This window comes from Myotis nattereri (assembly GCF_964212035.1).
Source record: "Myotis nattereri genome assembly, chromosome: 5".
Lineage (NCBI taxonomy): Eukaryota > Metazoa > Chordata > Mammalia > Chiroptera > Vespertilionidae > Myotis > Myotis nattereri.
In genome coordinates this window covers 61,156,765-61,173,550 of record NC_138080.1, presented here as the reverse complement: position 1 = coordinate 61,173,550, position 16,786 = coordinate 61,156,765, and the positions used below count along the sequence as shown (strand labels likewise).

The following is a 16,786-nucleotide window of genomic DNA, read 5'->3' as shown; positions in this document are numbered from 1 at the left end:
GGGTCCCTCGACCTGGCCTGTGGGATCAGGCTGAAACTGGCTCTCCGACATCCCCCACAAGGGTCCCGGATTGCGAGGGGGTGCAGGCCAGGCCAAGGGACCCTACCAGTGCATGATCAGAGCCCGGGAGGGACGCAGGAGGTTAGCCAGCCGGGAAGGGGCCGCCGGAGGGCTCAGGGCGTGTATGGCCCATCTCACTCAGTCCCAATTGGCTGGACCCCAGCAGCAAGCTAACCTACTGGTCGGAGCTTCTGCCCCCTGGTGGTCAGTGCATGTCATAGCAAGCAGTTGAGTGGCCTTAGCATATCATTAGCATATTACACTTTGGTTGAACAGACAACTGGATGACTGGACACTTAGCATATTAGGCTTTTATTATATAGGATTTCATTTTCTGCTTAACATGTTAAGCGCCCAGCCTGTTTTGTCTTCTGGATGGAAAGTATAGTGTCAGTCACCGGTGACTGGGCGCTTAATGTGTTAAGGAAATTCCAATTTGTAGTGGATGGTTAGGAAATGCATTAAATAGACGACAAGACAATTTCAGTATAGTGGAAAAGAAAACTATTCACTCTCCATTTATTATAGTGTCATCTAACTGGGTACGAAAGGCATTGGCTGGTTCTCTACTCTTCTTCCTAAGGAGACATTAGAACTCCAAATAGGAAAAATACTATGAAATAATGTCATCTTTGAAAACAGTGCATGAGGTAATTTTCAAGTGACTTGACGGGATAAATCCATGTCTCTAAGTGACTTTTATTGCCCAATAATGGCTGAAGCACTGTCAGAACACACCCATGCCATCCTAAATAGATACCAAGATTCTATGCTCAAAGCAGCAGACAGCATGTAAGCAATGAACATGCCTATGGTCCAGCAAAACCATTCTTAAAATAGGCAGGGTCAGCCTGGGGGCTGTGTTTGCTGACCCCTAGCACAGAGGGACACACTCATTGGAATGAATGAGGTTTGTGAGAAAGGCAAGTTTCTGAGGGTTGGTCTAACGTCCCTTTTCTCCTCTTCTGTATCTGGTGAGCTTGAACTCAATCTTCAAGGTTTAGCTCACGGGTCACTGCTATAAAGCCTTTCAGACCTCGGTCCCCATAAAGATGGGGAATGTGGAGATAATCAGATGAAAATAGATTTATCAAAAACAAGGAAGAAAAAGAGTTACCAAGTACTGAGCAGATACTTAACATATTACTTGAGTTATATTCAAAGCATCTGTATCAAAGCTGAATTTAAATTCAAGTCTCCAAATATTTATTAACCTATTTTTTTCTGCCAGACGATATACTGATTTCTGGTTATCCAAATTAATGCCAGATAGGCTGGTGATCTAAGTATCAAATTGAGCATCATTTTAATGGATTACATTTTAAAACTTAAAGGCATGTACACAAAGATCAGAATATCTGTATTTGATTTTCCTGTTCTAATTTTCTTACCGCCTTCTTTCTTTTTGCTGATGATTACATCAGGATAAACTCTGCCTACTTTCCTCAGATGAGGGAGAAAGAACTTTAAGACTTCAAATGTGTTAGACACTGTTTCATTCTTATCCAATGTATTCACTTCCTTCTTACCTGAAAGAGGGAAAAATAGGGCTTCTGAGTTCATGGTTTCCTTAGATATCATTTACCTTACAGTTGCAGAACCTATAGATGATGTTAAGTGAGGGCTTCCTGTATTTAAGTCAAATCTATCACTATGAGCTACAACGACCACAAGCTCATAGAACTGTCAGTTTCAAAGAAGTATAACTGAAACATACTATAAAGAAGTATAACTGAAACTATTTCCAAAGCACATATCATATGTTTTGCTACTTTGACTAATATTGCATCATTAAAGTTTGTATCCTTATAATTTTATTTTATAGCCCCCTCAATATTTAATGACTCCCTTCACACCGTTCATTTGAATTTGCCTCTACAATTCTGAAAAAGAAGAACAAAGCTGGAGGGCTCACACTACCTAATTTTAATTCATAATCTATATGTTAATCAAGGCAGTGTGATATTACAGAAAAAAATATATATATATATACCAATGGAACACAACAGAGAATCCAGAAAGAGACCCACACAAATATGGTAGATTGACTTTTTTAAAGATATGAAGGCAATTCAATGCAGAATGGGCACCTTTTTGACAAATGGTGCCAGGACACTTGGACATCCACAGAAAAAAGACTGAACCTTAACCTATTCTTCACACCATTTATAAAAATAAACTCTAAGGTTTTATAGACCTAAAATGTAAAATCTGAAACTATAAAATAAAATAAAAAACATAAAAGAAAATCCCCATGACTCTTAAAGAGTTCTTAGATACATCAAATGCATAATATATAAAAAAAATTGACAAATTGGATTTCATCTAAATTGAAAATGGTTGCTTTCTGAAGGACACATTAGGAGAATGAAAAGACAAGCTACAGACTGGGAGAAAATATTTCTAAATCACATATTCATTTGATATGTATCCAAGATACATTAAAAAAAACCTCTCGCCTAACCGGTTTGGCTCGGTGGATAGAGCGTCAGCCTGTAGACTGAAAGGGTCCCAGGTTTGATTCCAGTCAAGGGCATGTACCTTGGTTGCAGGGATGTCCCCAGTGGGGAGTGTGCAGGAGGAAGCTCATCGATGTTTCTCTCTCATCGATGTTTCTGACTCTCTATCCCTCTCCCTTCCTCTCTGTAAAAAATCAATAAAATATATTTTTAAAAAACCTCTCAGCCCTAGCTGGTTTGGCTCAGTGGATAGAGTGTTGGACTACAGACTGAAAGGTCCCAGGTTTGATTCCGGTCAAGGCACATGCCCAAGTTGCAGGCTCAATCCCCAGTTGGGGGCGTGCAGGAGGCAGCCAATCAATGATTCTCTCTCATCATTGATATTTCTATCTCTCTCTCCCTCTCCCTTCCTCTATAAAATCAATAAATATATATATATTTTAAAAACTCTCAAAACTCAACAAGAAAACAAACCACCCAATTTTTTTAATGTGCAAAAGATTTGATCAGACATATTACAAAGAAGACGGAAGGAAAATAAGCACATAAAAATGTTCAACATCATCACACTAGACAGAAATGCAACTTAAAACTATGAAATGCCATGACATTAGAATGGCCATAATAAATGGGAGGAACTGGAACTCTCATACAATTGCTGCAGGGAATGCAAAATGGAAAACAGTTTGGCAGTTTTTTACAAAGTTACTCGTATACTTACCATATGCCCACAAATTCTAGATATTTATCCTAAAGAAATGAAAATTCAAACAAAACACCTGTACATGAGTGCTTATAGCAATAGGCATTTGTAATCACCCAAAACCTGAAACCAACCCAAACGCCCCTCAGCTGGTGAAACAAACTATCCATTGTGCATCCATACAATGGAATGCTACTCAGCAATAACAAAGCAGCAAACAAATGGTCACATGACATTTGGATGAATCTACACTAAGTGAAAGAAACCAGTCTCAAAGGGTTATCTGTGTGATTCCATCTGCATGGCATTCGGGGAAAATGGAAAAATACAGGAGCAGAAAACTGAGCAGTAGTTTCCAGGCATTAAGAGTGGGGCGGGGCGAGGGGAGAGGGGAGTACTTGACTACACAGCGGGAGGCATGTGGCAGGACTTTATATCCTGAAGAAAAGGGGAACCACTGAAGGTTGATATACAAGACAGTGCAGTCTTCACATTGGCTGCAGTGAGGATAGGTAGGTGGGGACAAGACTAGAGAGACAGAGAAAAAATAGGAGTATGTTAGCAGACATTTAGATGAAGCATGAAGGTGGCCTGACCAGGATCGTAGAGACAGTGATGGAAAAATACGGACAGATTTGTGAGGTATGTGGGATTATGAATCAATGGGGTTGCTCACTGACTGACATGGAAGTAATAAGTATGCAGGAGGGAGAGGCAGGAGTCAGAGATGATGCTCAGGTTTCTGGCTGCGTCTACTGGGTGCATCATGGTGCATTCACAGAGATCGAAAACTCAGAAAGACCCCCTTCCAGATAGAGGTGAGAGGCAGTGATGTCTCTTACCTGATTTTCCCATGTCTGACAGTAAAAGAGCAAGAACTGCCGAACCGGTTTGGCTCAGTGGATAGAGCATCGACCTGCGGACTCAAGGGTCCCAGATTTGATTCCGGTCAAGGGCATGTACCCAGGCACATCTCCACTGGGGGGCATGCAGGAGGCAGCTGATCGATCTCTCTCATCGTTGTTTCTAACTAACTCTCTATCCCTCTCCCTTCTTCTCTGTAAAAAATCAATAAAATATATTTTTTATAAAAAGAGCAAGAACTGATTTAATTCCATTTATTGGAGAGAAATGTCCTAAAATCAGGAAGCATAAAATGTACAAAACATAAAAAAATAAAACAAACAAACCACCATGCACAAAAACAAAAGTAACACAAACCTAACTTTACGGGTACATCTACACTCTGTCTATTGTCATACTTCATTTTACTCAAGGCTTCCATCAGCTCTTGGCGATTTCTTTCAGTTTTGTTTTTTAAATGTAGAAAACTTTCCTTAAACTCCAAAATATGGTTTCTACAATTAATTAATTGATTGCCTGCAAAGAAAACACATATGTATATGTTTATATATGTAGCAATGGTATCATACAATTTTCATAATATATAACAAAAATGTAAAATTTATGCTTCTCTATAGCTATACTGTATATCTAGCATTAAGTGTATAAGTGTATATATAGTGCTATATACATATGGTATATATATGTACATAAAAGACTGAAAAAAAAGAATTAACTGTTAAACACAGTACTATCTGGAAGGTGCATGTATCAGATTTGTAATTAGAGGAAAAAACAAATTGAGGCAGAAAATTCACTTCTATGAATTTATCGAAAGAAAATGACCAGGAATGTGTGCAGATTTGGCTCTAAGGATGTTCAACATGGGCAGCATTACTTATCATTGTAAGAAAATCAGAAACAACCTAAGTACCTAACAATGGAAATACGCTAAATAAATTACAGAATATCTTTTTAATAGTCTGATGGCTCTTAAATCACATATGATGAAACCTCTGTTTTGCTACTTAATATTTGTGCGGCTTGAGCAAGCTGTTTAATTTTTGCTATCCTGTTCTTCACGTGTAAATGGATATATAAGAATCCCTGCCTTAGAGTTGTTGTGAAGATGCAATTCAATAATGCATGCAAACCACATGGCAAAACACATTTTAAAAAGCGCTTTGACAAATGTCTAATAATCATTTTTGGGTGGACTACTCTTTATTCATTTATCAATTGACTACCATGCAGCTATGAAAAAGAATATTTAATGTCATTAAAGCCACTGTGATGCTTATGAGGCTTCCAAATAAAAGGCAAACATGTGGCTGTATGATCTTGAAGTTCAAGGGAAAGATTAGGCTGGTATTATAGATTTGAGAGCAAAAAATCTTGAGACGCACTTATAAAACTGAGCAAGACAATGTAGTGAAAGAATACGGCCCCAGTCTTACTTCATCCCTGCCTTGGCTCACCCTAGCCTTAGCCTTTGGCAGAGAATTCAGTCTTTGAAATCCAGCAGGGAGCATTATCTAAAGAATGGACCTGCCAGCACTGAAATTGATTTAAGAGGTTCTAAAACGGTGCCGAAACCGGTTTGGCTCAGTGGATAGAGCGTCGGCCTGCAGACTGAAAGGTCCCAGGTTCGATTCCAGTCAAGGGCATGTACCTGGGTTGTGGGCATATCCCCAGTGGGAGATGTGCAGGAGGCAGCTGATCGATGTTTCTCTCTCATCGATGTTTCTAACTCTCTATCTCTCTCCCTTTCTCTCTGTAAAAAATCAATAAAATATATAAAAAAATAAAAATAAAAATAAATAAAATAAAACGGAACCATGCTTCATCAAAAGAATTGCAACTACCCCAATAAATCTTGAAAATCTATACAGTGGATCTTACTTTTTTTAAACAGGGATGTAGTTTAACCAGTATAACCCTGTTACTGGGGTTCCCAGGTAATATTCTCTTTACAAAAGGGATCATGTGTTTGGAGTTGATATAACACAGGTGATGCAACATATCTGGGCCAAGGTAAGTCAGTCCCTGAGGGATCAATTTGGTAAACATGAAAAGAAAGCGTTTTCTCTAGAGAAAATAGTATTTGCAGAAACAACCATACAGAAATGTTAAAGGACACAGTCTCGAGGCTTGGGTCTGCTTCTCGTTCATTCTTACCTGGTAATTCAGCTCATCAGTATTCTATTTAAGTTATTTATATTAGTTGCATAATCACTGAGGTACTTTGTGAGGATGGACTGTTATAAAACTACCTTTCCTGCAAAGTTTGAAATAAACGATAATTTGATGTTTTGAGTCAATTGTGGTAAAACTGTGAAAAGAAACATCAGTCCACATGTGCAATTGGCCAATGTGACTCCCACCCATGAACCAGGTGAGGTCCTGAGGACCACCGACCTCCGCTCCTCACAGCAAGGGGCCAGTAGAAATGAAATAAAAGCCGCCTTTGTAAGTGTAGATTTCCCACTAGCCGCCTTTAAAAAAGGGTAAGAAGAGACCAGTGAAAGTATCAATAATATATTTAACTTAGTCCTAAATATCTAAAAACTTTTCTCCATATGTAATCAACATAAAAAGCAATTAATGAAATAGTTTACATTCTTTGTTTTGTACTAAAAAAAGGATATATATAAAAATGGTATTGAAAATCCTGTGTGTATTTTACACTTACAGTACATCTTAATTCAGATGCTAAATTAACAGTTATACTAAAATGTAGTCCTACCAAAACAAAACAAAACAAAAATTCTTAATGGAGAAAGATTTTGCACTGCTTCCATTTTAAAATGTAAATTTAGATTAACTTAAAATTAGATTAAAATGCAGTTCCTCAGTTGCACACACTACACTTTGAGTGCCCAGTAGCTACCTGAAGAGGAGCTACAGGACCGGACAGCACAAATCAATGATACCAGCTGCCAGCCTGTTATACACATATCTCAGGCCTCACCCAGGGCCTCCTGAGTCAGAAGCTGTATTTTAATGATTCACAGGAGACTGAGATTCATGTGAAAATTTAAGAAGTACTGTTAATAGACTTTTAATAGTTTCATCTTCCTCATCATTGACTTCACTATAGAGTTCAGGTCTTTAGTGCCTCTTAATTGGTCTCTCACCTCCAATCCACAGTTAGTCTTCTGGAAACCCTGCTCAAAGACTTTAAACGGTTCACTAAATGCTAGCTGAATAAAATCCAAATGAACTTGCCTTAGTATGCAAGGTCCTATTCAATGTGGCTATGACCTAACTTTTCTACCTTATTTCATTCACTAAATACCTCCGGAAAGAAGAAGCATGCTGAGCTATTCATTCTTTCTCCCACTGAATAGGTATCATGTGCCACTCACTGTGCTGTGATAGGTAAACAAACATGGATAAAGTCAGGTTCCTGCTCTAAATTAAGTAACAATCGGCTTGCAAGGGATGTGGGAAAGGAGCATATATTTGAACAACTAAGTATAATGGAATTGTCAAAATGGAATTATCCTCGAGGTGCACAGGCCAAGGGAGGAAGGAATAATGAAGAGCCCACTAGCCCTTGGATCCTGGACTCTGCTGACTACACCTGGGAGCTCTTTCCTCGCCAGTCCTGCTGCAGGGTATGTTGTAGGCACAAATGTACATTCCCACAGGTCGGATACCTTGGTGATTATATATGGTCCCCCACTTGGATGGGGAGAAGGCAACTGATCAATGTTTCTCTTGCACATTGATGTTTCTCTCTCTCTCACCTCACTCTCTCTCTCTCCTCCTTCCTCTTTCTAAAAATTAATAAAATCCTCAGGTGAGGATTTAAAAAAAGAGTAGTGTATTCTCAAGATCTCATTTTCTGAACTTGGACATATGAAGGATGGGAATATAAACACTTTGAGGAACCAAACTTGTTTTTCCTGGTCATAACTAGAAAACACACCTAAATGGTTGTATGTATCTCAACAAGTCTACAGTTTCATTAAAAGAATGTTAATTGTATTAAAGTGTCCTATGAGGTGGCCAATCTAAATTGTCTTCCAAAATTACTATCAAAAGAGGTTTACATTTTGCTTTCTAATTATGAGTAATGACATTTTTTTGTTAATAAAATTGCTCATTGTTTATTGTTCCAAAATAAATAAAAGACACATTTGGGTAATGGTCTTTGTAGAAAATGAAGAAGGAAAGAGTATAAAATGATTAAAGATTAGTAGTATATATCATATAAAATAATATACATTTTTTAATCTTTGAAACAAATGGCATGCAATGTTGGTATTGTGGGTACATGACAAAATTTAGTATTAATTAAGGGACTAAAACATAGTTTTAGCATTAATTAGAGGACATAAACATTAATTAGAGGACTAAAGCCACTTTCAAACTTTATCCTTGACTCTACTACCAAGATTACTTAGTGTGCACCCTGAGTCATAAGTAAGTATCAAAAGAAGAATGAAAATTTAACCTAAAACAACCCAAGGACAGTCTTGGAAGGCTGGATAAATATGTTTGCAGAATCCCTACGTCTTCAGTTCCAAATTTAACTGTATAAATGTTAAAATGTTATGCTATGGCCTAGAGTTGAAAGATAAAATACAGGAAACCAAAGTTAAATTTGAATTGCAGATAAATAATGTTTTAATATCAATGTATCCCATGCAATTTTTACACTAACAACTTACTCACTGCTTATCTGAAATTCAAATTTAACTGGGCAACCTCCACTTTTATTTGCTACATTGGGAACGCCGCAGACAACAATAAATTAAAACCTTGGTGTGTTTCAAAGTGGCAATGTGAGCCATGTTAGTCAGATTCCAAACCAGCACCCTAAATTGTTGGTTATGCCTCTCTCCGCCATCGCATCCTTTTCAGCTTCCCAGAATGTACTGAGGGAACCCTGAAGTGTGGCTCAAAAATGCTGAATGCGAAAGAGGAAAGATGCGGGCTGTGTGACAGTTCTTGGAGTCAGGCATTGGCGTTTCTGGAAATAATGGGGTGGGGGTGGGGGGTGCGGCTGGACACAGATCAGGTCCTTGGACCTACCCAAGACCCTGCAGGCCAATGCGTTAACGCGCGTGCCAAGTGGCGTCAAAGCCACGCGGATAGACCTGGTGTCCGTTACAGCTCAACCGCTGGCAGGACCAGGGCGTGGGGGCTACATCTGTGAAGCCCCTATTAGGAGAGCAGGCGACCACGCCAGGTCCCTATGTCAGCCCACCCCCTTCTCTCTGACCCAGCAATCCAGGAGCCCCGAAGCGAGACAGTTGGCGGGAGAAGCCACCCTCCGCTTACTGGTCTGAGTCATCCTGTAGATACAGAAACAGGAGAAGCTGAAGAGCATGACCGCGATGAGCGCCATCAGCAAGTTCACTTGCTTGACCCTCATGGAGCTGGTGGGGTCCGGTCCGGCAGCCGGCAGCGCAGCGGTGGCGGCGGGGAGCAGGGCCCACACCACCGAGGACCAAGAAGCACGCGAGCGCCTGCGCCCCTGGTCGCGCGGCCCTGCGCACCCTCCCCACGGTGTCCCTGGGACCCCGGCACACCCGCCCCTTGGGAGCTCCCTTCCCTAAGATAACTCAGCACCCTTCGCCTCCCGAGTATGGCTCAGCACTTAGAATCCGAAGGTTGTAGGGCTGCGGTTAGTTAAATGACAAGCTATGGGGCTGACACGTGGTGAGGACTCAGGAACTCACTTTATCTTCCTGTAGGAGTGACTTTTGTGCCAGACTCTGGGCTAAACAGTTTCCATATAGGATCTCAGGTTACACAGCTGCAAATGGTTCCTCAAGTCTTATACATAGATTTCAAAAATCCCTACAGAAAATATGTATCTTTACTTTCAGCTGGTTAGCCTTAAATGGTAACCATCCCAGGTCCAAATGGCTTCAGTGGCTGAAATGTTCATGTGGGACGTGATCAACCCCACATGATTTAGTTCAATCCCCTTACCTTTATGTTTTATCCGTTGGTACCCCCTACCCAGGAAAGGAGCAGGGAGTCAACTTTTATGAAAGAAAAAGCTATGTCTACGATGAGCAGCAGCCCTAGGGAGATCTGCTGAGCTCTCCCAAGTTCAAGGTGGGAGTTCCTCAGACCTTCAGCCAAGGCTGGGAAACACTAGGTGAACTTCAGAAGGGCGAGACTCTCTCCAGTCTCCTTAAACGTGTTTTTCTATTTGGGTTCTCCACTCTGATCACTCTCCTCCTGTGTGGGACTCACTGGCAGTGCCTGGTCAAACGGATTCTACTTCAAACCCGCCTAGCACCACCGGGCTGGTTTCTGGCCCTTTGAGGAATGAAGATTCACACACACGCCACCCTGTCATTATAAGCCATTTTCTCGTGAGCTAGTGGCCAGGAGTTGTGGCCTTCAGTTGAGCAGAGACCCAGCCAGCTCCCCAAATAGGGAACTGGGAGAAATGAATACATCTACTTTATCCTCCCGCCTCCCGTCAGACTCTTGCCAGTCTTCACATTGGCTAAGCTCTCCGGGAAGCCAGAAAGCAAGGAAGTCCAGCCTGATGTCCTAAAGCAGTGATGGAGAACCTATGACACCCGTGTCAGAGGTGACACGCAAACTCATTTTTTTGGTTGATTTTTCTTTGTTAAATGGCATTTAAATATATAAAATAAATATCAAAACTATAAGTCTTTGTTTTACTATGGTTGCAAATATCAAAAAATTTCTATATGTGACACGGCACCAGAGTTAAGTTAGGGTTTTTCAAAATGCTGACATGCCGAGCTCAAAAGGTTCGCCATCACTGTCCTAGAGCATACAAGCCTGCCTCCTGGGCTCTGGAGCAGAGTAGAGAAAGCTGTAGGCTAGAGTGAGGTGGGGGAAGGAAGCTGTTCAGCACAAAGCTATCTCCAAAATCAATAAGGTATTGTTCTCTAACTTGAACTCCAGTTTCACATTTTCAGCTGCCTTTAAGACTCAAAAAAGCACTTTGCTCTCACACCTTAATGAATCTGAAATCAGTATATCTTTGAGTTGATTTTTACATTTTGTAAGATTTTATCTTCTTCTTTTGTCTTTTTCCAAAGAAAGGAAAAACCAAAATCATCTAGTCAGCCAATGGTCCGTCTATGAGTCAGACAGAACACATGATATGTATTGAGCACCTACTGTGTGTCAGTCCCTGGATAGGTGCTAGAGATACAAACAGTCACCGGCTGGTTCTTGGCTCCAGCTTCTTCCTCATGCTCAGACATGAACTGCCCTCCCCACACACTCATATTCCTACCTATCAAAGATTCCGCTGAAATGCCACTTCCTCCATGAAGCCTTCATTGGTCTCCATCCACCAAGGGATCACTATCTTCTTTGAACTCTTTGTAACACTCAAATCCTCTCTCAGGGCACTCAATCTGCATCATATTTAATTGTTATGCACATATTTTATTTCCTCTGCCATGTGATAAAGCCCTAGAAGAGAAAGACACTTTTTATATGATAAGTTTTTATATCATACTAGAGGCCCAGTGCATGAAATTCATGCACAGGTAGGGTCCTTAGTGGCTGCAGGCCGTTGGCCAGGGCCTCCCTTCTCGTGGTTGGCTGGACAGCCCTGCGCCCTGGTCGAACTCCTGATCGAGGGGACAATTTGCATATTGGGCTTTTATTATATAGCATTCCCCACTGCACATTTCAGGGCATGTTATAGATCAAAGGTACTGACTGAAACACAGCCTGTGGTACAACTGAGCTACAGTTGCAACCAATCACTGTACTCACTGCCCAGTACCACTGAAGCCAATAATATCACTCCAGCAATCCAGTAGCTAGACAACAGCAGCATTCTCAAAGACCCTCAGAGTTCCCTTTTATGATTTGCTCTTTAGTGTCACACTCAGACCATGGGAAGTAGAGAATTACCAGGCTAAAGATAAATATTTGCTCAAATAATAGAAATGGGAAGAGTGGCCTCTGGGGATACTACCAGCATCACAGCCCTTAAGGCTTCTTTAGTTAACCCGGATCTAAACACTGGTCTCTTCTGTTAGTAGCACAGAAAAGTAAGCAATGAGGACAGATTTTTCTAGTCTCCTATATAGACAGGATCCTGAAGGAGAAAACGATCTGAAAGATAATGACTGTTGATAAAATGTCAGTTGTCTTGGCCCCTATTTCTGTTTCAAATTACTTAGAAATCAGCCATCTGTACCAAGTGAGTGCCATTTGTTGAGCACAATTCAGGAAAATGACAGTATCAAAGGGATTTTTATGGACCATCTATGACTGCTGTCGCTAAACTTTAGTATGCACAAGAATCATCTGGAAACCTTGTTAAACACAGATTACTGGGCCCATCTTCAGAGTTTCTGATTCAGTAGGTTAAGGCTGGGACCCCAAATTTTGCATTTCTGACAAGCCCCAAATGATACTGATGCTGTGGGCCTCAGGAACTACACTTTGTTTTTGTTTGTTTGTTTTTAGTTTATCTTTATTGCTTAAAGTATTACAGATGTCTCCTTTTTTCTCTCATTGAGTCCTTCCATCCTGCTCCTGCCCCGGGAACTACATTTGAGAATCACTGTATGATAGCACTCCATAGAAGCATAGGTTATACTTAGAAAAATACCCAAACCAACCCAAGATACTTATTTAATAAAGACACCACATCCTCCACCACCAGTGTAGGGGAATCTATTATGTCCCCTTGGCCTTTATATTCCAGAAGTTAACAATATGTACAAAATTTGCCTCTTATTTTTTCCATCACCATTTATCTCCCCCATACCCTCTAAATAAAATAAAAAGTTCAATGAAAAAATTTGTCTCTTATACTCATGAATGTACCATGACTAGCCTGACTAGTGGAAAAAGAGCTCACAAGCTTCTAGGACTTTATCCTGAATGAAAAGCCTACAGAAGACAAATTGAAGATGTCCCTTCCAGCAAGCAGAGCTTGCAACCCAACAACTAGATGAACAGACACAGGAATGTGGTACAGACAAGTAGTCCAACATGGATCAACAAGGGCTGGGGGTTTTTTTGTTTTTGTTTTTGTTTTTAATTGTCCTTCCCATGGTAATAGCGCTTAAATTTTCCTTAGGGAAACTGTGGTACTTCAACAATTCTTTCATCTGTGCATGTTGCTGCTCACAAGTAGAGTGGAGCCTGTCACCCACCTTATCACTCGTGATCAATCGAAAGTAGGGGAGGAATGCTCTGGGACTCTTGAGCCGGGCTTTCAGAGGACTGGCATCTTTTACCTTCTCCTTTTTGAAGCCCAACTGCCATGCTGTAAGGAAGTCCAATCCAAATCACCGAATGCGTAGAGACTACGTGGAGAGGGACACAAGGACGAGAGGCCATCTTGGACGTTCCAGCACCAGCCGAGCTCTAAATGAACACAGCGATGTGGGGACCCCACATAAAACTAGCAGAGCTGCCTCGCTGAGGCCAGACAACCCAGAGAATCACAAGAAATAAGTTACTGTTTTAAGCCACAAAATTGGGAATGGTTGGTTCATGTCCTTTGTTAAAACCGTTCCCCCTTTAGTTCCTCTCATATTTGAACAAAACACATTCACCTAAGTCAGTGGTCAGCAAACTGCGGCTCAGCAAACCGCGGCTTGCGAGCCATATGCGGCTCTTTGGCCCCTGTGGCTCTTCCACAAAATACTGACATCTGCGCATGGGCCACGAAGTTTCAATTGCACTGTACGTGCGTGCCCACATGTGGTATTTTGTGGAAGAGCCACACTGAAGGGGCCAAAGAGCCGCATGTGGCTTACAAGCTGAGGTTTGCAGACCACGGACCTAAGTGATCCGGTCAGCCCTCCATATCTTCACATTGTATTTTCAATAATGTTTCAGTTACCAGTTTTAGTATCAAGTTAATAACTACTTTACAGATGGTAAGGAATATACTATGTTCATGTCACGTTGGGATTTGGGGAGCCTATTTCTGCACACTGGGGTGTGGGATGCATCCTTTGGTCCAGAGCAGTGGTTATCAACCTTCCTAATGCCGTGACCCTTTAATACAGTTCCTCATGTTGCTGTGACCCCCAATTTCATTGTTACAAATTGAACATAATTAAAGCATAGTGGTTAATCACAAAAACAATATGTAATTATATATGTGTTTTCCGATGGTCTTAGGTGACCCCTGGGAAAGGGTCGTTCGACCCCCAAAGGGGTTGCAACCCACAGGTTGAGAACCACTGGTCCAGAGAGATGTATGACAGGGAACCAGATAGCCTTGACAGGGTTTGGACTTTAGCCCAAGATAGAATAAATGTCAAACCCATCTGACTCCTCCAGGGACTGAAAATAGTAATCCTATATAATTCACTGGTTTATAGGCTTGGATCCCTGTGCCCAGGAGACTATTCCAAATGTCATCTTTAAATGGCTACTTTTTCAGTGTTGTGATTAGTATTCAACAGTCTCCTACCATATTGGTGACTTAAGAGACAAGTGATATACATCCTTATTCCACCACTACCGCATGCCTTTGGCACCACTGTCCTCACTAAAATTACCGAGGTGGCTACTTCTAGGGAATGACAGGGCATCAGCCTGACATTTCACTGATCTTCTTGAACCAACTCAATCCTTGATGTGGGCATCTCTGTGGCCCACTATGACCCTCTCTTGGAAGTTCCTTAGGGCTTCCCACAATTGCATCCCCTACACTAGGGCTATTCTTAATCTTTACTCACCAATGTTCTCATATTGGTTACTGACTGTGACTCTTTAAATGTTGAAACCTTGCTCTGAGGCACAGAACTAAGTTATTCCTTCACTGCCATGTATATTGCTCTCAACTTGGCCCATTGCATTGGCTTATTTACTGCCCATCGAACAAAGAGTAGGTGACTTTTTAATGGAGATTCTACTGTACACTAGCTCTCATGGATAAACCAAGAAATGTGTTTTATTTTAGTGGATAGTTTTGAGGTTTCAACTGTTCAGCAACAGAAGTCAACTGCGAATTAGCTCTAAAGCAGATATGCTACCTGCTCATCTCTGTGTTATAACACTTCGGAGATACCGCTCAAGAAACAAATTCCATTTTATTTGAGAGTTTTCTTGTGCCGCTTCCTCTTTATAATGATCTCCTTCTGATATTTTCCATATTGTATCATAGGTAGTTCAGATCTTAATATACTTTGCCACTCTTAAGTTATGGGAAATGTTTTCATGCTGGCAAACTAGCTCTCTAGCACCATCATCAGGAACTTTTTGAGTCTAAACATCCCAGTGGTAGCCACAAGGTGGCGGTATTATGTTTCATTCAAAGCCTCCCGTTTGTGTGTATTCTGGGGTCAGAAACTTCTAAAATTATGTGTGAATGTGTTGGAATGGTAGGGTCTCAGAAGCATACGTGGGCCACTGCCCATTATATATATTTTAGAGCTTGCCAAATAGTCCTTCAAAATGTTGTGGTGCCTCTGCCACTCTCCATTGACTATATCATACAATCTTAGACCTCTGACCTGGGTCAAATAAAGATTTCTTGACCCTCAAGTTGATTGCCCTTTTCTCCCACAACATTGATAGTTGAATTAAAATCACTACCCTGAGCTAAACATACCTTATTTTCCTTCAACATCACTGGCTTTAAACTCATGCAGGCTGGGATAACTGGAGCAGATCTGATAGGTAAACCTAGGTGAGGTGGATGCAGAAGCTAGAGTGGGCTTCCCTCATCTCAGCTATAATTAATGTGCCACCAAACCCTTTGTAGGGGCCCTGTTAATTTTCCTGCTCCTCTATTCCCCTTTATCCTCTGACTTAAAAAACAACAACACCAATCATAAATAGTTCTACCTGATTCGATGTTTATTTTCTTTGTTCTGGTTACCAGTTCCACCCCAGCCCATAACTTAATTCTGAATAGCTTAAACTTTCATTTGTAAAGCCCATTACCAGTGGCTGTGAGAATAAATCTGCCTTGGCATTCTGTATATTTCACCGTTATCCCGTTGAAAGAATCATACCTAAACATGAGGAGTACCCCTAATCAGTGCCTAACATGGTTTCAGGGAAATGCAATGCAAATCAGCATAAATTAATCAGGGCTGCCACTGTCCTTAATATTTTTTAAAAATATATTTTATTGATTTTTTACAGAGAGGAAGGGAGAGGGATAGAGAGTTAGAAACATCGATGAGAGAGAAACATCGATCAGCTGCCTCCTGCACACTCCCTACTGGGGATGTGCCCACAACCAAGGTACATGCCCATGACTGGAATCGAACCTGGGACCTTTGAGTGTGCAGGCTGACGCTCTATCCACTGCGCCAAACTGGTTAGGGCTGTCCTTAATATTTTTAATGCTTCCTCAGAGGAAACCCATTTCTCAGTATAAATTCACTGCATTCCAGACTTTAAAACTCCAAAAGGGACTATTAATATTTAACTTGGGTTCTCTACGGATCAAATGCTGAACACTGCAAGAAGTTGTTGATTAACAGCCATACTAATAACCCTTTCTATTAAGCAGCTTCTAAAATCAACAGTGTCTTAGTTTGTTTACACGGATAACCCAAGAAAGCAGGGACTCTTCAGTACTACTCAAAAATATTACCAAACTCCAGTGGGCTGCAGCCTTTGTTTTCCATGATAAGACCAGGCAAAAGCACACAGCTTAGTTAGAGACCTAAGCAGGTCCCACCTTTTTCTTGAAGCCAGAATTCTAAGCTTAGGACTTAACCACCATTAAGCCAAGGTACATGGAAGAAAGAAATCTGAGAATAAGAAG

At 41.0% G+C, this 16,786-nt stretch overlaps 1 protein-coding gene across 1 annotated transcript in view; it reads right to left on the bottom strand.

Moving 5' to 3' along the window:
- MGAT4D (MGAT4 family member D) overlaps nt 1-9,451 on the bottom strand; it is a gene marked incomplete at its 5' end in the record, with an annotated part of 30,095 nt that extends 20,644 nt beyond the window's left edge. Inside the window, 3 exons of the mRNA XM_081092685.1 lie at nt 1,452-1,589; nt 4,444-4,602; nt 9,358-9,451. Coding sequence (XP_080948811.1) covers nt 1,452-1,589; nt 4,444-4,602; nt 9,358-9,451 — 391 coding nt within the window. The remainder of the gene's footprint in view (nt 1-1,451; nt 1,590-4,443; nt 4,603-9,357) is intronic.
- Nucleotides 9,452-16,786: the final 7,335 nt, after the last annotated feature.